The sequence below is a fragment of the Schistocerca serialis genome, chromosome 1 (assembly GCF_023864345.2).
Source record: "Schistocerca serialis cubense isolate TAMUIC-IGC-003099 chromosome 1, iqSchSeri2.2, whole genome shotgun sequence".
In the NCBI taxonomy this organism is placed as follows: domain Eukaryota; kingdom Metazoa; phylum Arthropoda; class Insecta; order Orthoptera; family Acrididae; genus Schistocerca; species Schistocerca serialis.
Genome location: NC_064638.1, coordinates 1,197,245,118 through 1,197,269,574, shown reverse-complemented (window position 1 = coordinate 1,197,269,574; position 24,457 = coordinate 1,197,245,118). Strand labels below are relative to the sequence as shown.

At 43.5% G+C, this 24,457-nt stretch overlaps 1 protein-coding gene across 6 annotated transcripts in view; it reads right to left on the bottom strand.

Moving 5' to 3' along the window:
* The window catches only part of LOC126418843 (scoloptoxin SSD14), a 562,060-nt gene that overhangs the window by 61,749 nt on the left and 475,854 nt on the right, over nt 1-24,457 (bottom strand). For 5 of the 6 annotated variants that reach the window (XM_050085850.1, XM_050085859.1, XM_050085842.1 and 2 more), the window contains one exon: nt 5,051-5,281. In XM_050085850.1, coding sequence (XP_049941807.1) covers nt 5,051-5,281 — 231 coding nt within the window. Of the gene's footprint in view, nt 1-5,050; nt 5,282-21,428; nt 21,499-24,457 lie in introns of those variants that run through there. The other variant, XM_050085868.1, reaches the window with a different exon arrangement.

The following is a 24,457-nucleotide window of genomic DNA, read 5'->3' as shown; positions in this document are numbered from 1 at the left end:
GAAATCTCTTAACAACGTTGATTGGAATACACACTCTTTAACTTTGAAGATAGCAGGTATTAAATACCGAGAGCAGAAGGTTATTCATAACTTGTACATGAAGCAAACTGCTTTTTTCACCTTAAGGACGAAGAAATGAAGCAGTACTTGAGAATGGTGTGAGACAGGGTTGTAGCCTATGCCCAATGTTTTTCAGTCCGTACACTGAGCTAACTGTGAAGGAAACACAGGAGAAATTTGGGAGGAGAATAGAGGTTTATGGAGGAGAAATAAAAACTTTAATGTTTGGCAGTGACATTGTAATTATGTTAGATGTCCAACAACTTGGTTGAGCAGTTGAATGGAATGGATAGCGTCTTGAAAATAGAAAATATTGTGAAAATCAACAAAAATAAGACAAGGGTAACAGAATGTAGTCGAATTAAATCAAGCTAGGCTGCGGGATTTGAATTAGGAAACAATAAGCTAAAAACAGCAGATGAGTTTTGTTACTTTGGCAGTAAAACAACTGATGACAGCCGAGGTAGAGGGGATATAAAATGCAGACTTGCAACAGCAAGGAAAGTGTTTCAGAGAAAGATAAATTAGTTGATATATACGAGGCGTGTTTTTTAAGTAGTACCGTTTTGAAATTAAAAAAGACGTGCTAAGATATCTCAATAATTTTATTTTTACTTGAAAGTCTGTACCTTAATCTACGCACTGACGCCATTATGGTCTGCTTCTTCCTTCTTTACGTCGTGTACTGAGTGTTTAAGATGCCTTCGATAATCGTGGTGAGTCCCGCCGACTGAAGTACGGGCTGTTATAAGATTTCTTAGTGCTGACGGCCTAAAAAGCGATCGATATTCCTCGTGAGATCTGTGCTGTTTACGGAGAAAACATTATGAGTGATGGAATCGTAAGAAAGTGGGTGAGAGCATTTAAAGATGGCCGCACAAATGTGCATGTTGAACAACGGAGTGGGCGTCTTTCGGTCGTTAATGAAAGTTTGGTGCAGGAAGTGGACAATAAGATGAGAGAAAACAGACGCTTTACGATTTCCTCCTTGCGGGATGACTTTCGTAATGTTTCTCGTAGTGTTTTGTATGGCATTGTGACCGAGCACTTGAATTACCGAAAATTGTGCGCACGTTGGGTACCGAAAATGTTGACGGATGTGCACAAAACCAAACGTTTAGACAGTGCATTGACTTTCCTTGAGCGGTATCACAACGACGGTGATGATTTCTGAAACCAAATCGTTACGAGCGATGAAATATGGGTGGCCTACGTCACACCAGAATCAAAGCAACAGTCCATGGAAGTTGAGCAAGGGCTCGTTTTGCTGCAAGACAATGCCCGTCCGCATGTGGCGAATCAGGCCAAAGATCTCATCACATCTTTTCGATGGGAAACTCGAAATCATCCTCCGTACAGCCCCGATCTTGCGCCCAGTGACTACCATCTGTTCCTGCACTTGAAGAAACACTTGGGCGGTCAGCGTCTTCAAGACGATGACAAAGTCAAAACACTTGTGATGCAGTGGTTAACAAGTCAGGCGGCAGACTTCTATGAGGAGGGTATTCATAAGCTGGTACAAAGTTATGACAAGTGCCTCAATATTGACGGAAATTATGTAGAAAAGTAGATTAAGGTACAGGCTTTCATGTAAAAATAAAATTGAGATGTCTTAGCACGTCTTTTTTTTAATTTCAAAACGGTACTTAAAAAAACACGCCTTTTATGTTGTGTTTGTTCTTTCGGACACCATTTTGATCTAGCAGAAACTATGAACTAAGACGCAAAGAAACTACAGACATTGGCTGCGAGTGGGCATTGAAAATTTATGCCAGACCAGATTCGACCACCTGTCAGACTCAAATTCTCAACTCTTATCCTCACGTTACCAATGTGGTACTTCTTGTCCATTATCCTCATTACTCGCGGCATTTCGCCGATAACCTTGAGTCCCAGCTTGCGGTTCTAGGCGCTACAGTCTGGAACCGCACGACCGCTATGGTCACAGGCTCGAATCATGCCTCGGGCATGGATTTGTGTGATGTCCTTGGGTTAGTTAAGTGTAAGTAGTTCTAAGTTCTAGGGGACTGATGGCCTCAGCAGTTAAATCCCATAGTGCTCAGAGCCATTTGAACCATTTTGAACCAAGTTCGTGCAGTTTCGATGAGCACTGTGTTCGGGTGGCACTGCAGGGGACCGCGATCGTATCACAGTCTGGCACAAACTTTCAAGCTTCCTCAGAGATTTAAATTTACGCCCACTAGTAGCCTACGTCTGTAGTTTCTTTGATCTAAATTAGTTGACATAGAATACAGATTTCAGTGTATGAAGTCTTCTCTGGAGGTATTTGCGTTGACTGTAGCCTGTAAACACAATACGACTGCGGGAAAAAGAGCCGGACGTTTCGTATGCGGATACATTCAATCGCTGTCCGTGAACGGGCAGTGTTTGGTGTGCTTAGAATAGTGGTCTCATTAGTTTTCTTCTCACTTTCCTAACTAGTTTCTGACATTCTGTCGCGCAGAATACCCTGCTCACAGGAAATAAACAAAGAAAGCGAATTACGATTGTTACGTTACCGGCCGTAAGTATTGTCCCCAACTGACTGGTAATTCGCACCTGGACGGTAGAGCGATATGGCAACAATGACAATAAAAGTGCAAATAGAACAATTATTTGCACCAGTCACTATTTCACCCTACGACGCGTTTCGAGACTTTACACTTCCTCTCTTCAGGTGGAACGATTATACTGTGTTACATGTTTGCCAGTTGGCGACATCGAACTAGCAAATATAGAACAGAATATCATTCTTCTACGTGAAGATGAGGGTGTAAGCTGTAGAAACGCGTTGTGGGATGAAATAAAGAGTGACTGATGCAAATAATTGTTTTATTTGAACTTTTATTGTCATGAAGTCACAGTTCCTTACGACAGCCCAACATAGGTAGTCCCAGTCTTCAAGAAGGGTCGTCGAGCAGATGCGCAAAACCATAGACCTATATCTCTGACATCGATCTGTTGTAGTATTTTAGAACATGTTTTTTGCTCGCGTATCATGTCATTTCTGGAAACTCAGAATCTAGTCTGTAGGAGTCAACATGGATTCCCGAAACAGCGATCGTGTGAGACCCAACTCGCCTTATTTGTTCACGAGACCCAGAAAATATTAGATACAGGCTCCCAGGTAGATGCATTTTCCTTAACTTCCGGAAGGCGTTCGTTACAGTTCCGCATTGTCGGCTGATAATGTAAGAGCCTACGCAATATCAGACCAGCTGTGTGGCTGGATTGAAGAATTTTTAGCAAACAGAACACAGCATGTTGTTATCAATGGAGAGACGTCTACAGACAAAGTAACCTCTGGCGTGCCACAGGGGAGTGTTATGCGACCATTGCTTTTCACAATATATATATAAATGACCTAGTAGATAGTGTCGGAAGTTCCATGCGGCTTTTCGCGGATGATGCTGTAGTATACAGAGAAGTTGCAGCATTAGAAAATTGCACCGAAATGCAGGAAGATCTGCAGCGGATAGGCATTTGGTGCAGGTTGTGGCAACTGACCCTTAACATAGACGAATGTAATGTATTGCGAATACATAGAAAGAAGGATCCTTTATTGTATGATTATATGATATCGGAACAAACACTGGTAGCAGTTACTTCTGTAAAATATCTGGGAGTATGCATGCGGAACGATTTGAAGTGGAATGATCATACGAAATTAATTGTTGGTAAGGCAGGTGCCAGGTTGAGATTCATTGGGAGAGTCCTCAGAAAATGTAGTCCATCAACAAAGGAGGTGGCTTACAAAACACTCGTTCGACCTATACTTGAGTATTGCTCATCAGTGTGGGATGGTACCAGGTCAGGTTGACAGAGGAGATAGAGAAGATCCAAAGAGGAGCGGCGCGTTTCGCCACAGGGTTATTTGGTAAACGTGACAGCGTTACGGAGATTTTTAGCAAAGTGGCAGACTCTGCAAGAGAGGCGCTCTGCATCGCGGCGTAGCTTGCTATCCAGGTTTCGAGAGGGTGTGTTTCTGGGTGAGGTATCTAATATATAGCTTCTCCCTACTTATACCTCCCGAGGAGATCAAGAATGTAAAATTAGAGAGATTAGAGCCCGCAAGGAGGCTTTCCGACAGTCGTTCTTCCCGCGGACCGTACGCGAGTGGAACAGGAAAGGGAGGTAATGACAGTGGCACTTTAAGTGCCCTCCGCCACACACCGTTGGGTGGCTTGCAGAGTATGAGTGTAGATGTAGATTTAGATGGAACGATGATACTGTGATACATGTTTGCCAGTTGGCGACATCGAACTAGCAAATACAGAACAGAATATCATTGTTCTACCTGAAGATGAGGGTGTAAGCTGTAGAAACGCGTTGTGGGACGAAATGACGAGTGACTGACGCAAATAATTGTTTTATTTGAACTTTTATTGCCATGAAGTCACAGTTCCTTATGACAGTCCAACATAGACGACATACGGTGGCAACAGTAAACAGAAGGCGTTACGGATCTCATTCTCCGTTTGGTTGTCGCCACAGTAGCTGCCCTGCTAACGAGTAGCCATTAGTCATTCGCTTGATCCAGCTATAATGGATCGCCGAGCCCTACCCGCTCTCTGACCTTGGCTCGACCGCGAGTCGGCGTGTGCGTTCTGAGCTTTTTCACCTCCCTAGAGGAAGCGTGACACTTGACAGTGCGAACGCCGTAACGGGCATCGCTGTGTCAGGGGGACCCTGGTATGTGCAGTGACGAGCGAGGTGGCGCAGTGGCTAGCACACTGGACTCGCATTCGGGAGGACGACGATTCAATCCCGCGTCCGGCCATCCTGATTTAGGTTTTCCGTCATGTCCCTAAATCACTTCAGGCAAATGCTGGGATGCTTCCTTTGAAAGGGCACGGCCGACTTCCTTCCCCGTCCTTTCCTAATCCGATGAGACCGATGACTTCGCTGTCTGGTCTCCTTCCCCAAACAATCCAATCCTATGTGCAGTGCTTGCGGTGGGGCCCCTCACTTAGGCTGTGACGAGACGTACCTGCCGATGGAGGAGCAGGGCGCAGCGTCGGAGCAGACGGCGGCCTTGGAGAAGCGGTGCAGGGTGGAGGGCGACGGAGCCTGCGGCACCTCGGGGTTGGGCGGCACCAGCACGACGGTGGCGCCGCCGTGGCGCGCCGCCAGCTGGTAGCACACGTGCACGATCGCCAGCGCCAGCGCGCCGAGCACCACCACCCCGACGAACACCACCAGCTGCCGGCGGAGCTTCGGCCTGCAACACGCGTCACGTGCTTCACTTGTGCTGCATAATACAAACAACGCTGGAAGGTGAGAAATTTTAGTGACTGGAGAAAAAATTACGGCGTCCCACAAATTCAATTCTTGGTCCATTCTTATTCCTGTTATATAAATGTGAATAACTTTCCAATTACCATTCACCAAGTACCGGATGATCAAAAAGTCAGTATAAATTTGAATACTGAATAAATCACGGAATAATGTAGATAGAGGTACAAATTGACACACATGCTTGGAATGACATGGGGTTTTATTAGGAAAAATATATATATATACAAACGTTCAAAAAATGCCCGACAGATGGCGCTTCATCTGATCAGAATAGCAATAATTAGCACAACAAAGTAAGACAAAGCAAAGATGATGATCTTTACAGGAAATGCTCAATATGTCCATCATTCCTCAACAATAGCTGTAGTCGAGGAATAATGTTGTGAACAGCACTATAAAGCATGTCAGGAGTTATGGTGAGGCACTGGCGTGGGATGTTGTCTTTCAGCATCCCTAGAGATGTCGGTCGATCACAATACACTTGCGACTTCAGGTAACCCCAAAGCCAATAATCGCACGGACTGAGGTCTGGGGACCTGGAAGACCAAGCATGAAGAAAGTGGCGGCTGAGCACACGATCATCACCGAACGACGCGCGCAAGTGATCTTTCACGCGCTAGCAATATGGGGTGTTGTTTTGGTTCTAGTAAAACCCCATGTCATTCCAAGCATGTGTGTCAATTTTTACCTATCTATCTACATTATTCCGTCGTTTATTAAGTTTTCAAATTTATACTGACTTTTTGATCACCCAGTAGAATTGGCACTTTCTGCAGACGATATTAAATTTCAATAAATCATTCGAGAGAAGGCAACAACGAAATTGTTAATGTTTTTCAAGGAATTAAATAGTTCTCTGAAAATGGCCTCTCCCTAAATTTTGGGGCAACACACTGTGCTGAGTTCTGTAGAATAAACAGAACCAAACCAACAACAGACATAGCACATGTACAGAAATCAGTAAACAGGGTAGAACGCTCCAAATTTTCGGGTGTACATACCGATAAAAAGCTGAACTGGAAGAGGCATATTACTGAGCTGCTCGCACAGTGAAGTTCAGCTACTTTTGCTCGTCGTGTAGTGTAATTACTATTGTTCGAAACAAACTATGATCAGTTGACTGGGAGTGGGGGAGGGACCAGACAGCGCGGTCGTCGGTCCTATGACCCAAGGCGACAGAAACTAAGGGAGGAACAACGCAAACAGCACAGTCCAGTCGACAGGAAAGGAAAAAGGGCAAACAAAAAGGCAAAAGGAGCGGGGGGGGGGGGGCAGCGGCAGGGGGAGAGAAGAACTGGAAGGGTGGGGAGGTGGCGATGGACGACAGCACGCGGCACCCCAAAGGCGCTAAGGACAATGGGGCGCCAGCACCATCGCCGTCTCATCCCAATGCACACACCAAACCATGATCAAGACACAGTGGGAACACCAGGAGGGAAGGACCCAAGAAATGGGGGAAACAAAACGGTAAAAAGTCCAGACAAAACGTAGGAGAACGGTGAGGAATACGTGGCTAGCTTGGAGACACGGCTGACGTCCTCCCAAAACGATGCAAATGCGAACTGCGAAGGTAATTCAGGTATTTAAATCTGGGAGTATAAACCACTTTCACATAGAAAACTGGGGACGGACGTAACCATTCAAGGGTCATCCACTAACAGCTGAGATAAGAGAAGTCGAGGGCATATTTAGTGTGAAGGGCCAAAAGGTGGCAGCAGTCCAGCAAAGTAGGGATCACTGTGAGGAGGGGTACTGCAGCTACAAAGGGGGAGGGCAACTCTTTATGGAGCAGAGCATGGTAGTTTCCCACTGGGAGAGGCGGAGGGAAAAATGCCCTTGATCGCACGAAATTTATTAGACAGGGGATGGCCTCCTCGAGAGCCAGCCCACGACTGAGGAAAAAGGATTTTGTTGTGGAGCCATGACACCCCAAATCCACCAGGGCCTGGAGGGGTCACAGAGACCAGGGGTAGGTCGCTGCCCACCCCCCTCCCAACCAGATCATCAGCAAGCTCATAACCTGAGATACCCATATGACTGTGATCCTGAAGGAAATCAACCAAACAAGCAGCATGATCAAGATGGGGGAGGAGAAGGTCGTGGATGCGAGACACCAAGAGGGGGCAGGGAAAACACTTGGTGACAGCCTGAAGGCTGCTTATCGAGTCCATCCAAAACCAAACTTGTGAGGCGGGGGGGGGAGGGGGGGGGGGGTGCGCGCGACCATTAAATGAAGCAGAGGTACCACAGTAAACATTCCACACATAGCAGGCAAGAGATGGTGTTCCATGCCAACAGGAAGACGAGAAGGCACATTTTACATGATCGGTGGATTTAGAGCCATCGGTGTAAAAAACAATGGCATCCCAAAACTCCCGTGAGTATGGGCAGAACAATGGGACACAAGCGGAGCGATGGAGACTTTTAAACATCGGAAGAGATCCATCCGAATCTCGGGCCGCCGATGAACTAACTGTGCGTGCGTGCGTTTTCGGGAGGGAACGTGGGCAACAAGACGAAGAAGGAAGATGGAAATTGCTGCGAACAGAAACGAGGCAAAGCCCAAATGGTAAACCCACCCGATGACGGGCAGTGGGCGAGTGACGTCCCGAAGCTGCGTAAAGTATAGGAGGGGTGAGCAGTCCAAGAGTGGATAGTGATGGTAAAGGAAACCAGGAATTGGACCACCGAATGGAAAAAGAGGGGGTGGGGTATCCCATCGAAACAGACGAATGAACCTCCTAACACGTTTTGCTTACTTCCACTCAGTAATGTCTTATGAGACAGTTTTCTGGTGTAACTCATCACTTAGAAAGGAAGCACAGATTGCACATAACGAAAGTAGGAATATGTGGTGTTCGCCGATGGTCATCTTGTTCACAATATGGGCGCGGGAACAGCAGCTCATCTTTAGAGAGTTAGCCATTGTAACTGCGTCTTCGAAGGTGCATTTCTGTGTATAGGCTTCTTAAATTCATCACAATTTAATAAGAACAATCATGTCCATGCTTACCACAAGAGGAAAGAACTGTCTTTATTACACGCTATTAACTGTGTCAGGAGCTCAGAAAGGAGTACAATATGCATCAACAAAATTTTCGATCATGTGCACAACATACGACTAAACCGTGTGACAGATAGCAAGAGAGTTTTAAATTTATCCTAAACCGCCTTGATTCTTGGTTTGATTTGTAGCTACTACAGAGACTGGCATGGAGAACAAGAGGGTGATATGCTCCAGTTCGCTTGATACAAATTAGGGTGCTGAAAATAGAATAGCTAAATTTTAATTTGAGTGTTGACGGCCAACACACTAATACATAACGCGCTAAACAGCTGTTCTAGCCGGCGCTGAAGAACCTCTTTATTACAAGACGGTTTACTCGTATGTTGTGCGCAGTCAAATGAATTTTGTGGAGCTAAATAATACATTAGACGCTATTCTGCGGTCATCCATATTTTCAGTGTGTGTCCTTGAACGATTTAGTTAACAAATCCTTCAAAAATTTGCTTCTGCCACCCTAATTAAACACACTGTGCGCTGGAAATATTAATACAAATATGGTTAACCTTTTTCCGTTTTAAGTTAATGTACTCGCTCGCTTTCTGATCAGTGCAACATTAGTTTTTTTTTGTTTTTTTTTTAAGTGTGTCTTTTAATGAAAGTGTAAGAAGGAAAAGAATGCACAGTCAAGATAGTATTTTTTTAAATGCTCGTTTAGACATACTAAATTTTGATCAATCTATTCTACAAAACTAAGCGAATTCAACTGTGGTAACACAGTTTTGACTGCATTTGTTAGTGTGAAAACATTGCACCCGGCTTATCTCGCCTGTGAAATAATTAAAGCACGATTGATGGTAGCTTGAATTTAAGTAGTGGAATCTAGAGGGAAGGAGAAAAAAAAACAAAAAAAGGAATTTATACTCGCTACCAACGTTTTCGGTCCCTTAGTTTGTCAAACCACCGTACTGCAGCACCCCACACAGCTTAGATATTCTTGTTAGTATTGTCAGTTGGCAAGGCGACTTTACAAGGTTAAGATATCGAACATCCAAAAGAAAGCGTGTGCCGCCATTATACTGATATTACGACAGAAAACAAGGAAGAAGAGGAAATCGGTCAGAAGAGGAAATCGGTCAGAAGATGGCTAAGAATTATTTGCGAGTGACGGCATGCTAATTCACTAACTGAAATCAAAGTCACGTTCCCGAACCATTTTCTACTCAGTCCTGCATCATACGACGAATTATTAATGTCGATCCGTCTTAAAAATAGAGGAAATGCGTTGATGAGAGATCTGTCTGTTAACGAAAGCTTAGGAATAACTGCGAGATTTCTGGCGACAGACAGGTCATTCGAATGCTAGAAGTTTTGTTCCGTAATATTAGCCAGCACAGTGAAATTGTATGAAAATCTTTGAAGCTGTTATATCTGCCTGGCAAAAATATGTTCAGATAATTAACGTACTTTTTTTTTACTTTTTGAGATAATTTGGTGAAACTGACATACATTTCATAGACCTCTAATTAGTCATTGCAATTTGCAGGTATATGACATTGGAAATGGAAGCGTTTTTTCGAACTTCTATGCAATTCAAGAACTTATATTTTCAAATTAATAAAGTGAGCAGTGATGTAGAGAAACCACCATTAATTGCCCTAAAGTGGTATATGGAATGATGATCCTTGCACTGTTCTATTAAAAGTGTCGTGTGTTAGAAGACTGTATCTGATGTATGATACGCACAAATACGAATTAAGTTTTGTCAACATCTAACTGGGCAATATTAGCAACCTATCAATATTTGTCCTGACACTTTCAGTATATATTGACAATACTGAGAACATTTTGAGGGTCATCAGTACTACTTTTCAGTATTTCTGTTATTGACAATACGTGCCCTCAGACGGTCGATATCTTGACGGTATGACGCTATTACTGAACTTGTGAGGGGCCCCTTAGGACGTCACCGCCGTATTACGTTGTGAGTTTAGCATGAAAACAAATCGGTATCTGATATAACTGACTAAGTCATTCGCTAAAGATGCGAACATTCACTTCACGAGACACTGCCAGCGTATAGTTGCATCACAGAGCTGCTGGCGCCGGCTTCCGCGGAAAGCTGATGTTAACACGACACAAAGAAACGAGCTTGCGCGGTGCCTGTGTAGGAGGAAGCAACAGCTGTAGCGTTGCAACAGCCTGTGTGCGGCGTGTCTGGAAACATCAGCTGTTCGCGAGGCTGCCAGGCTGACGAAGCGGTCGATACCTGCGGCTGGGTGTTGGAAGCATCTAGAAGCGAAGAGAAACTCGGGCACGGCCCAAGGCCCTGTGTTTACCCCCAACGTGGCCTTGGCTGCCACCGCTGCGGTGCAGTCTTCTGTGTGTACCATCTGCCAGTCCTGTTTGACATACTCGCCCTCGCGGACGCGGACACACACACACACACACACACACACACACACACACACACACACACAGCACTGCTACACTACAGCAGCTTCCAACTCTGGAAAGTGTTTCAATACGGCATCTACAGTCTACAGTGCGGTGACGAAAGTCATGGGATACCTCTTAATATCGCGTCGGAGTATTGCAGCAACTTTATGTGATATGAACTCCACAAGTCGTCCTAACTCCCACGCAGAAATACTGAACCAAGCTGTCTCTACAGCCGTCCATAATTGCGAAAGTATTACCAGTGCAGGATTTTGTGCACGTTATGTCTCATTAATGTTCGATATGGAATTCACGTCGGGCGATGTGAGTGGCCAAATCATTAGCTCAAATTCTCCAGCATGTTCTTCGGACCAATTACAAACAACTGAGGCCCGCTGACATGGAGCACTGTCATCCACAAAAATTCCATCGCTGTTTGGGAACACGTAGCCGAACGTAACCATTCCCAGTCAATGATCGGTTCATTTGGACCAGAGCCCCCAGCCCATTCCATGCAAACGCACTCCACTCAGTTACTGAGCCGTCAGCAGCTCGCACAGTGTCTTGTTGACAACAACTTGGATCAATGGCTTCACTAACCCTATCAGCAGCTCTTACCAACTGAAATGTACATCTACATTAATACTCCGCAAGCCACCCAAGGGTGTGTGGCGGAGGGCACTTTACGTGCCACTGTCATTACCTCCCTTTCCTGCTCCAGTCGCGTATCGTTCGCGGGAAGAACGACTGCCGGAAAGCCTCCGTGCGCGCTCGAACCTCTCTAATTTTACATTCGTGATCTCCTCTGGAGGCATAAGTAGGGTGAAGCAATATATTCCATACCTCATCCAGAAACGCACCCTCTCGAATCCTGGTCAGGAAGCTACACCGCGATGCAGAGCGCCTCTCTTGCAGACTCTGCCACTTGAGTTTGCTAAACATCTCCGTAACACTATCACGCTTACCAAATAACCCTGTGACGAAACGCGCCGCTCTTCTATGGATCTTCTCTATCTTCTCTGTCAACCCGACCCGGTACGGATCCCACACTGATGAACAATACTCAAGTACAGGTCGAACGAGCGTTTTGTAAGCCACCTCCTTTGTTGATGGACTACATTTTCTAGGGACCCTCCCAATGAATCTCAACCTGGCACCCGCCTTACCAACAATTAATTTTATACGATCATTTCACTTCAAATCGTTCCGCACGCATACTCCCAGATATTTTACAGAAGTAACCGCTACTAGAGCAGCTGATCAGGCCACGGTTTCCAGTCGTCTGAGCTCCAACCGATGTGGTCACGATCCCAGGAGAGGCGCTGCAGGCGATGATATGCTGTTAGGAAAGGTACTAGCGTCGGGCGTCTGCTGCCGTAGCCCATTAACGCCAAATTTCGTCGCAGTCTCCTAAAGGATACGTTCGTCGTACGTCCCACATTCCTTTCTGCGGATATTTCAGGCAGTGATGATTGCCTGTTAGCACTGACAACTCTACACAGACGCCGCTGTCTCGGTCGTTAAGTGAATGCCATCAGTCACTGCGTTGTCCGTGGTGAGAGATAATGACTGAAATTTGGTATACTCGGCAAACTCTTGACGCTGTGGGTCGTGGAATAGTGAATTTCCAAACGATTTCCGAACTGGAGTGTCCCATGCGTCTAGCTCCAACTACCATTCCTAATTCAAAGTCTCTATTTTCGTCGTGCGGCCAAAATCACGACAGAAACTTTTCTCATGAGTAACCTGAGTACAAATGACAGCTCCGACAATGCATTGCCCTTTTACACCTACTGTACGTCAAACTGTTGCCATCTGTATATTAGCAGTGTCGCTATACCATGACTTTCGTTGCCTGTTGTTGTGGCCTTCAGTCCTGAGACTGGTTTGATGCAGCTCTCCATGCTACTCTATCCTGTGCAAGCTTCTTCATCTTCCAGTACCTACTGCAATCTACATCCTTCTGAATCTGCTTAGTGTATTCATCTCTTTGTCTCCCTCTACGATTTTTACCCTCCACGCTGCCCTCCAGTACTAAATTGGTGATCCCTTGATGCCTCAGAACATGTCCTGCCAACCAATCCCTTCTTCTAGTTGTGCCACAAACTGTTCTTCCCCCCCATTCTATTAAATACCTCCTCATTAGCTATATGATATACCCATCTAATCTTCAGCATTGTTCTGTAGCACACATTTCGAAAGCTTCTTTCTATTCTCTTTGTGTCTAAACTATTTATCGTCCATGTTTCACTTCCATACATGACTACACTCCATACAAATACTTTGAGAAACGGCACTTAAATCAATACTCAATGTTAAATTTCTTTTCTTCAGAAATGCTTTCCTTCCCATTACCACTCTACATTTTATATTCTCTCTACTTCGACCATCATCAGTTATTTTGCTCCACAAATAGCAAAACTCCTTTACTTCTATAAGTGTCTCATTTCCTAATCTAATACCCTCAACATCACCCGACTTAATTCGACTACATTCCATTATCCTCGTTTTGCTTTTGTTGATGTTCATCTCATACCCTCCTTTCAAGACACTGTCCATTCCGCTCACCTGTTCTTCCAAGTCCTTTGCTGTCTCTGACAGAATTACAATGTCATCGGCGAACCTCAAAGTTTTTATTTCTTCTCCCTGGACTTTAATACCCACTCCGAATTTTTCTTTTGTTTCCTTTACTGCTTGCTCAGTATACAGATTGAATAACATCGGGGACAGGCTACAACCCTGTCTCACTCCCTTCCCAATCGCTGCTTCCCTTTCATGCCCCTCGACTCTTATAACTGCCATCTGGTTTCTGTACAAATTGTAAATAGCCTTTCGCTCCCTGTATTTTACCCCAGCCACCTTCAGAATTTGAAAAAGAGTATTCCAGTCAACATTGTCAAAAGCTTTCTCTATGTCTACAAATGCTAGAAACGTAGGTTTGCCTTTCCTTAATCTTTCTTCCAAGATAAGTCGTAGGGTCTGTATTGCCTCACGTGTTCCAGCATTTCTACGGAATCCAAACTGATCTTCCCCGAGGTTGGATTCTACCAGTTTTTCCATTCGTCTATAAAGAATTCGCGTTAGTATTTTGCAGCTGTGACTTATTAAACTGATAGTTCGGTAATTTTCACATCTGTCAACACCTGCTTTCTTTGGGATTGGAATTATTATATTCTTCTTGAAGTCTGAGGGAATTTGGCCTGTCTCATACATCTTGCTCACCAGATGGTAGAGTTTTGTCAGGGCTGGCTCTCCCAATGCTGTCAGTAGTTCTAATGGAATGTTGTCTACTCCCGGGGACTTGTTTCGACTTGTTAGATCTTTCAGTGCTCTGTCAAACTCTTCACGCAGTGTCGTATCTCCCATTTCATCTTCATCTACATCCTCTTCCATTTCCATAATATTGTCCTTAAGAACATCGCCCCTGTATAGACCCTCTCTATACTCCTTCCACCTATCTACTTTCCCTTCTTTGCTTACAACTGGGTTTCCATCTGAGCTCTTGATATTCATGCAAGTGATTCTCTTTTCTCGAAAGCTCTCTTTAATTTTCCTGTAGGCAGTATCTATCTTACCCCTAGTGAAGTAAGCCTGTACATCCTTACATTTGTCCTCTAGCCATCCCTGCTTAGCCATTTTGCACTTCCTGTCGATTTCATTTTTGAGACGTTTGTATTCCCTTTTGCCTGCTTCATTTACTGCATTTTTGTATTTTCTCCTTTCATCAATTAAATTCAGTATCTCTTCTGTTACCCAAGGATTTCTACTAGCCCTCAACTTTTTACCTACTTGATCCTCTGCTGCCTTCGCTATTTCATTCCTCAAAGCTAACCATTCTTCTTCTACTGTATTTCATTCCCCCATTCCTGTCAATTGTACCCTTATGCTCTCCCTGAAACTCTGTACAACCTCTGGTTCTTTCAGTTTATCCAGGTCCCATCTCCTTAAATTCCCACCTTTTTGCAGTATCTTCAGTTTTATTCGTTGTCTAAGTGTTGCTTTCAGGCTAAGCATACACCAAATGGCTAACAGATTTCGCTCATCTTTCGCCCAGCTGTGCTACATACTTGGATGTAACAAACGCTGCTGTAGTTAAAGCTTTTTCGATATCCGAAGTTTTAAGAGCCTGTTTATCGGCACACATGCGACAGCATACGCTGCCTGATATTTTCCAAAATGCCCGCATAAAAATGGGATGGGAAAGCTAGGTTCAAGTGTTTTGGATAGCCCTTGGACAAGGGACCATTTGTATACCCAACGGAAGGCTTTTCTTAGTGTCCCGCTGGAGAAATGTGAAGATTTGGAAGCCTTTCAAGGATGTCTCACCGTATTACAGGTAAGGTTCACAAAATGGCTTTGAGGCAAAGAAATCGCAGCTTAGGAGAGCCGCGAAGTCTTTCTCCTGATGTGTTGCGCAAATAACTGCACATAAGCTGTCAGAACTTGTTCGTTGCCCAAAACATTTAGCAACTCAGCTTTGCTTAGATATTAACATTACAAAAAGTTTTCCAATTAGTGAACATTTGTTGGAATGATTCGTGAAAGACAGACGAATATCTTAGCCGTCGGAGATTAATCTGAGCTATGTAAATCTTATCAGATCTTGCCAAAAAAAAAAACATGTTACCAAGTAAGGTGGGGTGATTCACGTTCATACGAAAGATAAAGAATGAGGGATCATTAGCCGCTTGATCAGATATGTTGCAATATCCTCCTCCACATATAGGTACTACTTAACCCAGTTTAGCTCTGCTTTACGCGTCACGCGTCACGCGTTGTAACTTTTAGCATCTTCACACAGGAAGTAGCAAGGATTCAGCTGCTGGAGAAAGGCTTATCCCTTACGTCACAGCTGATTCAATATGTAAGTGCATGCCACATTCTATCCCCACGAAACAGCTTTCTTAATTCAACTACCTGATATAGAAAGCAATCGCAAAGATTCTATCTGTGGAGTTCACAACAGTGAAGAGTCAAAGTCTGTTACCTGTCGAAACAAAAACCCGTTCGGCAATGACACGCAAAGTACAAACTTCAAAAAGTTAAAATTAGTCATTGCTGTTTGGACATAGTAATGCCACGGAAGAAATCGTCAGGTTTCCACCTCTTTCAGTTCTGTTATTGCACCTAAATTTTTTATTGTCTTTAAGGGACAACATTTGAGTGATGAAATGCATTTATTTTTGTGAAATACAGATTGTTTAACAATGACACTACAATTATTTTGCTCTAAATTACTTTAAATGGAAAGCAGTTTCTGTAAATATTGGTTTTAATGCAGCAGCAATTTGAGGAGCACACTCAGTTTGCCTGCGTCAGCCTTTATCAGAGTCCTGTCAACTGTTCCCAGTTGTCGTGCGTTTGTGTTTTCATTCTTACCATAGATATATCAGCAAACATAAGAGCTGTAATTAATACGGGAAGAACTACTATAAATCCAGTACTTTCTCGATGTACTGAAACTAATTCAGCAAAGCGCCATGACTTACGCAAAAAAGAACATCCAAATCGACAATATATCAAATTATTGTTAACAGCATCAGTAGAAAGTTTACGACCCTGTCGCAATTTTAAAGCTTTGTGACGACACTAGCAATCGGGAATGACTAAGCTTTCATAAATCATGAACAATGTGATACGTTGCAATAAAATGCCTACGGGTAACACTAAAAGTGAATTATTGTGCAAAAACCTCGTGCGTCTTGTTTCTATCAAGAGATTATGGCGCGGCTATCACATGAAACTTTTTTTAACAATTATATTGTTCACAGCAAGGAAAGAAACTAAATTTAGAATTTAATGTCCCATCTGCAGTGAGTTCATTAGAGGCAAAACACTAGCACATACTGGATAGGATTAACAGGAGTTGTTTGCGCCTGGCTTTGTTATGGCACCACTGAATAAAACGTCTGCGGTGGCAAAGGGACACGACAGTAAGTAAAAATCAGTATTATCAGGAAGTTCTCCGTCCCTTCATCCCCTCTCCTTCCTTCTGCTACTTAAAAAACCACACAACTTCATATGACTGAAGTATTCACTAACGAGGCTGACGTATGGTGAAGAAATGGCACGCCACTGCACGGAACCAATCTACAAACTAAGGACGGAGAAGTGCATTATTTAATTATAAATGTGATATTGGTGCTTCTGCCGAAATTGTCACTGAAGCAGTGTTTACATTAGGTTCAGACTGCGATGTACGTCAGTAAGATGATTTCCAAATATGAAGTACACACAGGGTGGCGGTTGCCACTGATACGTTGACTTCGAATCAGGGGCGTAACAAAACGCGCCTTTATAGGTTAGTCGCGTGAGTTAATCCATACCGCGGAGTGGCGTGTGCGCAGAACACCTGGGAACGAATGTTCTGGAGACGAATTGATCCGTGTAACGCAGTCAGCCTTGGTATTCTGGAGTAAACGCCTCCGCAGAAAGCTAAATATTCCGGATCGACGTGGCCCACACACTATGAATTTTTAATCTCTGTACAGGTCCCAAGGTGATGCTTATCAGGCTCTGAAACGTTCTGAAATTATATCGGATCAGCCGGTAATTCACGCGCGTCGCTCTTACCAAAGCCGAGGGGGTAACCGGCATAATTTGCACAACTTAGGTGATGTCCCTGGCTTAATGCAATGCCAGAAGAGTCTGGATTGACCCAAAGGCGCTAACTTTTGTTTTCATGTTAATACCAAGAGCCATGTACTGGCCGCTCCGAAGTCAAACTAGCTTATTATAGTCTATTAAAATCTGAAACACAAACTACTCATGGTCCGCAATTATATTTATTTTATAGTTGACTGGTGAACCGGATTTCAGCGTTCTAGACCACCCTCAGACTATTTAAGACTGAACAGATAGTCCACCCAACATCAGTGACAGTTTATAGCTGTACAAAGATGGTTTTTTACAAAGGCACGTGACCTTTCACGATTGTATATATCTGCAGAAAAAATACAAGCAATACAGAAATATAAAATGTCGCCATGAACAAATAAACGTTGTACTACATTACACCCAAGCATTAAAATAATAAAAACATGAAGGCCAAAACATCGTCCTTAAATGAAATGATCACAAACAGTAGGAAAAGCAGATGCTAGACAGGTTCATAGGACGAGTGTTCTGAAAATTTAACGCACACTGGATTTATACTGAAACGCCGAAGGCACTGGTATAGGCATGCGTAATTAAATACAGAGATATGTAAACAGGCAGAATATGGCGCTGCGGTCGACAACGCGTATATAACACAAGTGTCTGGCGCAGTTGTTAGATCGATTACTGCTGCTACGATGGCAATTTATCAAGATTTAAGGGAGTTTAAATGTGGCGTTATAGTCGGCGAACGAGCGATGGGACACTGCATCTCCGAGACAGCGTTAAAGGCGGGATTTTACAGTAAAACGATTTCTGGAGTGTACCGTGAATGTTAGGAATCCGGTAAAACATCAAGTCTCCGAAATCGCTGCTGCTGGAAAAGATCCTGCAAGAACGGGACCAACGACAACTGAAGAGAATCGTTCAACGTGACGTAAGTACAACCCTTCCGCAAATTGCTGCAGATTGCAATGCCGGGCCATCAACAAGTGACAGCGTGTGAACCATTCAACGAATCATCATCGATAATGGGCTTCCGGAGCCGAAGGCCCACTCGTTTACCCTTTATGACTGCACGACACAAAGCTTTACGCCTCGCCTGGGCTTGTCAACACCGACATTGGACTGTTGATGACTGGAAACATGTTGCCTGGTCGGACGAGTCTCTTATCAAATTGTATCGAGCGGATGGACGTGTACGGAGACAACCTCATGGATCTATGGACTGTTCATGCTGGTGGGGGCTCTCTAATACTGTGGGACGTGTGCAGTTGGAGTGATAAGCGACGCCTGATACATCTAGATACGATTCCGACAGGTGACACGTACGTAAGCATCCTGTCAGGTCACCAGCATCCCTCCATGTCCATTGTGCATTCCAATGAACTTGGTCAATTACAGCAGGACAATGCGACACCCCCACGTCCAGAATGGCTACAGAGTGGCTCCAGGAATGCTCTGAGTTTACACACTTCCGCTGGCCACCAACTCCCGAGACATGAACATTATTGAGCAAGTCTGGAATGCTTTGCAGCTGCTGTTCAGAAGAGATCTCCACCCCCTCTCGTACTCTTGTGGATTTATGGACAGCCCTGCAGGATTCATGGTGTCAGTTCCCTTCAGCACTACTTCAGACATTAGTCGAGTCCATGCCACGTCGTCTTGTCGCACTTCTGCGTGCTCGCGGAAGCCCTAGACGATATTAGGCAGGTGGACCAGTTGCTTTGGCTCTTCCGTGTATAGACATGACGACGTGGTCACGTATCTGGTAATCTTTACTGACGATGACATTGACCAGAGAAACCTATGCTCGTACACGAGGGAGTAAGGTCGATGCGTTCGATGTGTACTGATTGTGTTTTACTTCACATATATCCATAGTTGACCGTTGGGAGACGTTTAGGAAGATTAGGAACTACCTGAGATGGGAGAATATTTCCTAAATAATAGCAAACGACACCGTATGCGGCAGGAGTAGCGTTTTTGGTTGTGGGTCCAACAAAAGTAAAAAAAATAAATAATTAGGATAATTTAAGACAAGCTCATAAGAAATATACGAGGCTGTGCTGAAATGTAATGCATCGGAATTTTTATTCAGTTGTCAATGTCGGTTGAAGTGTTAGGTGTGGTGCATATTGCTCTGTCGACTGTGTCGCTTAGCTGGCGCAAGCTGCAACCCTCAGTCCCTAGAATTTTAGCGTGTCTGTGGTCTATAACATAACTACATCGGTGCGTGAGAAACTGCGTGCTGTAATCGAATTTCTAGCCGCAAAAAACGCACCTGCAACTGGAATCCATAGAAGAATGAAGGTTGTGTTCGGTGACGATTGTATCGACATCTGTAATCTGCGATGTTCGGCTGCTCGTGCTCGTAATAAAGGAAATGGTGCTAACCTCAACGCGTGTGACACATCCAAAAACGTTCAGGATCATGCTGTCAGCAGCCAAAGTCATGCTTGCGGTGTTCTGGTATGTTAAATGTGGATTACATCTGGAATTCATACAGAAGTGATCGGCATAAACTCTGGAAAGGTACCGCGAGACCCTCAGAGAACTGGAAGCACGAATTCAAGTTCATGCAAACACATGGAACACCCCTACTCCATCATGACAATTCCAGGCCATACATGAGCGCTGCGACGTCCGCTTGGGTTCACTGGCATCGATCACGCACCATAGAGATGCAACTTGACCCCCATCCGATTTTCACCGGTTTCTAGAAGTTACAGGACACTTTCGAGGTCTTAACTTTGGTAGTGAACGATGGAAGCAGAGGTGATGTGGCACCGTCAGCAAAGTCAAACATACAGTGACGAAATCAACAAACTGGTCTCTCGTTGGCAGAAATGTGTTCGTCACCAGGGTAACTCTGTTGGAAATACATATGTAAACATGAAGAAAAACTGTAGAATATTAATAAAGTTGGTTTTACTAAAAAAAGCTTTAAGAGTTTTCAGATAAAAAGTTCGGAGGTATTACTTTGCAGCATGTTCTCTTAGGCATAAAACATAGTGTAGCACTTGTGACACAGTGAAGGTAGACTAGCCTAATTGAGAATGATTGTAAGTCCTTGAGCTCGCAGTAAAAGCTGTCCACAATCTGCCAGTGGCCTAGTTAACGTGGCTCAGAAGACAGGAAATGCAGAGTTTTAGCATCGCGGTTACAATAGAAGCGTTTACTGGGAGAATGACTGTAGCACCGTTAACAAATTATCAATATTTCGTGCTGAAATGTCCACGTAATATTTGTTAATCAAGAAAAAACATTTTATCGGAAAAATTATTCTCTACAGTAATATAACAGCTGCTGCCCTTCTAGAGTTATAAATCACAGCCCACATCACGGGCTGCAGTGGAAGGTGGTACCTCTGACATCTAGCATTTAAGAGCTGGTGTACCCACACAAGAGTCTTTACGCTGATGATGGGCTTAATGCAGCTCTGTGGAAAGTCCAGACCTCATGGAACTGTAGTCTGTAGCTGACTTTTTGTGATGTTTGTAAAGCTGTATTGGCAGCGTACAGCAGGACGATTTATCTATCACGTCGGTATACTCCAGATATCTGCACTACATCTGATAATGGAACTGCCATATAAAAACTGTCTTTCTATTTGTGGCAAGTTTACCTTCCGACGGCAAGAACTGTTTTGCTAATGCTGCTGAAAATTCAAGCTTTCGTCAGTGTAATCCGAAAGGGAGAATTACTACTTATGGGCGCAAGGAACCGGCAAAGCTAGGCCACGCTTGTAGATGTTGCTTCATCTGCCCGTCAGTCGAAGAAATATTACCCAAACCTGAAACCGCAGCACCAAGCCGCTGTATTTTTTAGTTGCCTGTTTCGTAATACGTCTAGACCGGGTACTTTACCACGGGGTAACTCTAGCTCTCCAACTATTCAAACATCAACGAAAATCACATAACGTTTCGTGCAATCATCCACGTCTTCAACAACTTTTCTCAAACTGCACGTAACATTCATATCGCTCAAATCATTTTCGTTTAGGTGCTAACAGTCGTCTGACGCTCACCTGTTCGCAGAGATTGGCTCCAATTGATTGATTGTCCATAGAACCATTTTCTGTTCGGTACGCTCGTTCGTCCTCGTCGAATTTCTGTCTGTAACTGACGACACATGTAGCACGTACTGTACGAGCACAGCTGCAACACAAGGCTCTTTGTGACGACAGCACAAAATCTGTCGCGTATTCACAGTTTACGCTTGCAGCGTGCGGGGGCAGCTGCAACTAGAAGCTTCCTGACAGCCTGGTCTCTTTCCTCGCGAAGTGATCGATGTATTTTGTCGATCAGCCTGTAGTTAATTTGTCAGAGCTTTGTACGTAACGCCGCGACCATGTGGCTACCTTATAGTCACAAGAACTTTAAAGGCGAATTTATTTTAGTTGGTGAATGACTACAATACCCATCTTCAGAGGGCTAATATTTTTCGTTACATAGATGTTTTGATCATCATTTCGTATGTTCCACACTGCACACTAATACTCGAATATTTTTGTGCTCTGTGGAGCAGACGACATGATGTTGATCAAAACATCTATGTAATGAAAAATATTAGGCATCTGCAGATGGGCATGGTAGCCCGAAACTAGTTATGGCACTAAAATAAAACATTTAAAAAGTACTTGTGGCTGGTTGCGTCATTCACGAACTATCATTAACGGACGCTGAGTTCACAATATCCAACATGGATAAAATAACATCGAATTTATTTTGTCTGATAATTAAGATGAGCTATAACATATTCGTCTGAGTGTTCGAAAGTATTGTCCTAAGCGTGAAGTCATTTCAGAGCACCAATGATCTAGGGATTGGAAGATTCTGAATAACCCTACATAAACGACGCTGCCCTTAACGTGAGTACTGGCGAATGCGATGTGATTAATGCAATGGAATATTTCCACTCCAATTTCCATTATTCTTTTAATTTTTGATATTCAGATGGCAAGTGAAAAGTCACCGTGCTGCAATGTCTCAAATCTATTTTCTTTAACGCTTGTGATTCTTACGTATTGGTCAATGTTTTAGACAATCCCTAAACAGTCACACGTGACACTACATACCTTTAAATTATGTCCTACTGCCCCTTCTTGCACGTATCGCTGTCTTCAACTGAAAATAAACTGCTTAATGTTTTCACTGTAGACGACGATGAAGACTATGACTTTTAGCCTATTCCGCCTAAGAATTGTTCACGCCGTCTATTTAAGGAATGTGCTATGTTACTCTTTCCTGGTGGGCTATACAGTACTGCCGGTTTAATGTGTGTGTGTGTGTGTGTGTGTGTGTGTGTGTGTGTGTGTGTGTGTGTGTTGGGGTTTATGGGCGCTCAACATCGAGGTCATCAGCGCCCCCGGTTTAATTACCCTATTATTAGACATATGTTGGACACTGTCTTTTCCTCAACATTTAGTTCTTGTCGAATATCGGCGTACTTTTGGTGGTCCACTAATGAATATCCCGTTAAGAACTGGAGGAAAGTTTGTCTTAAATGATCCGATGATGCGGTCCAACATTCGTTACCATACAGCAGCAAAAGCAAAGCTAGCACTTTGTCAATGGTAATGTTTCTTTCGTTCGTAATGTTTTAACGTATGCTGTATGATTCTACAGATACGTCTGAATTTGGTCAGTTTTAGCTCTACATCATCCGTCTCGTGAAAACGAACTGCGCTCTAGATATCAAAATTCTTACTTGTTGAAGTATTTGCCCATCTCTTATGGATTTTATCCTTGAAATACCACGATTTTTCTTTTATCTCTCGATATCATCATTTCGTGTTTACCGCCTATTTGACTCAAATTATGTTCTGCAATTTGAACATTTTCTTCAGATTCTCCTATCAAAAACTGATCGTCAACAAACAGCGTCAAAAAATTAAAATTATCACTTCTTAAGGTGGCAATACAATCAACTATTTATGAACGATATCGTAAACAGAGAAAGTGTGGGAGACAGAGGGAAGCTTTGTCTAACTCCTTGATTAATATCGGAATGAATCCTTATTCTATTATTTTTGTATGGTAACAAGATTGTCCTTATCCGATGTGCTGAAACGCCCCTTTCGTTTAGTAAAACCCATAGCAATCCGTTATATCATGTCGAATGTCTTTTCATGAGCGATGAAAACATAGTAAGCTGATAACCTGAATTCTCTTCTTTTTCTCAGTTACTTGCGCCAAAGTGGAAATGTAATCATAACATGATCTACTTTTCAAAAACCATGTTGTACCTGTAACATACGTACTTCGACTTTTGATATTAATATCCTTTTTATAATTTTAGCATTGCGCCGGCCGGTTCTAGGCGCTACAGTCTGGAACCGCGTGACCGCTTCGGTCGCAGGTTCGAATCCTACCTCGGGCACGGATGTTTGTGATGTCCTTAGGTTAATTAGGTTTAAGTAGTTCTAAGTTCCAGGGAACTGATGACCTCAGAAGTTAAGTCCCGTAGTGCTCAGAGCCATTTGAACAATTTTTTATCATTGCAATATAACAGTTAAGTATATCGCGGCATTTACAAGTTTAAATCTTCTATGTAACTTGTTTAATTTAAAATATCTGACGATAAACTTTTAGATCTTTAAGAGTTGACTAAAAAAAGTAGTGTGCGCTTTTACAGTCAATGGGAGAAGGAATGAAAAAAATAAGTCTTATGAAAATAAAAATGGGCCAGATGCAAATAAGACCCGCACTTTGATGGTGCCTACAAAATTATGTTTAGAGATAGTTCATGCATCTCGGGAATCTAGAATCTTGAGGATTTTTGCCCGTTATCGACTTTGAAACTGATTGTATATCGGTCCTGGGAATTCCGAGACTTTCGAGAATGTTTCAATTTCGAAGCTGCATGACAAAAACCAAAAATATTTTTTCGTGTGATATTATTACAAATTAATTTTCTGATTTCTTTCTCCTTCACTTGTACTGCGAAACTCGGCTTCTTGCCAAATTTCATGATTCTAGGTCAATTAGAAGCAAGCAAGCAAACACACACACACACACACACACACACACACACACACACACACACACACACACA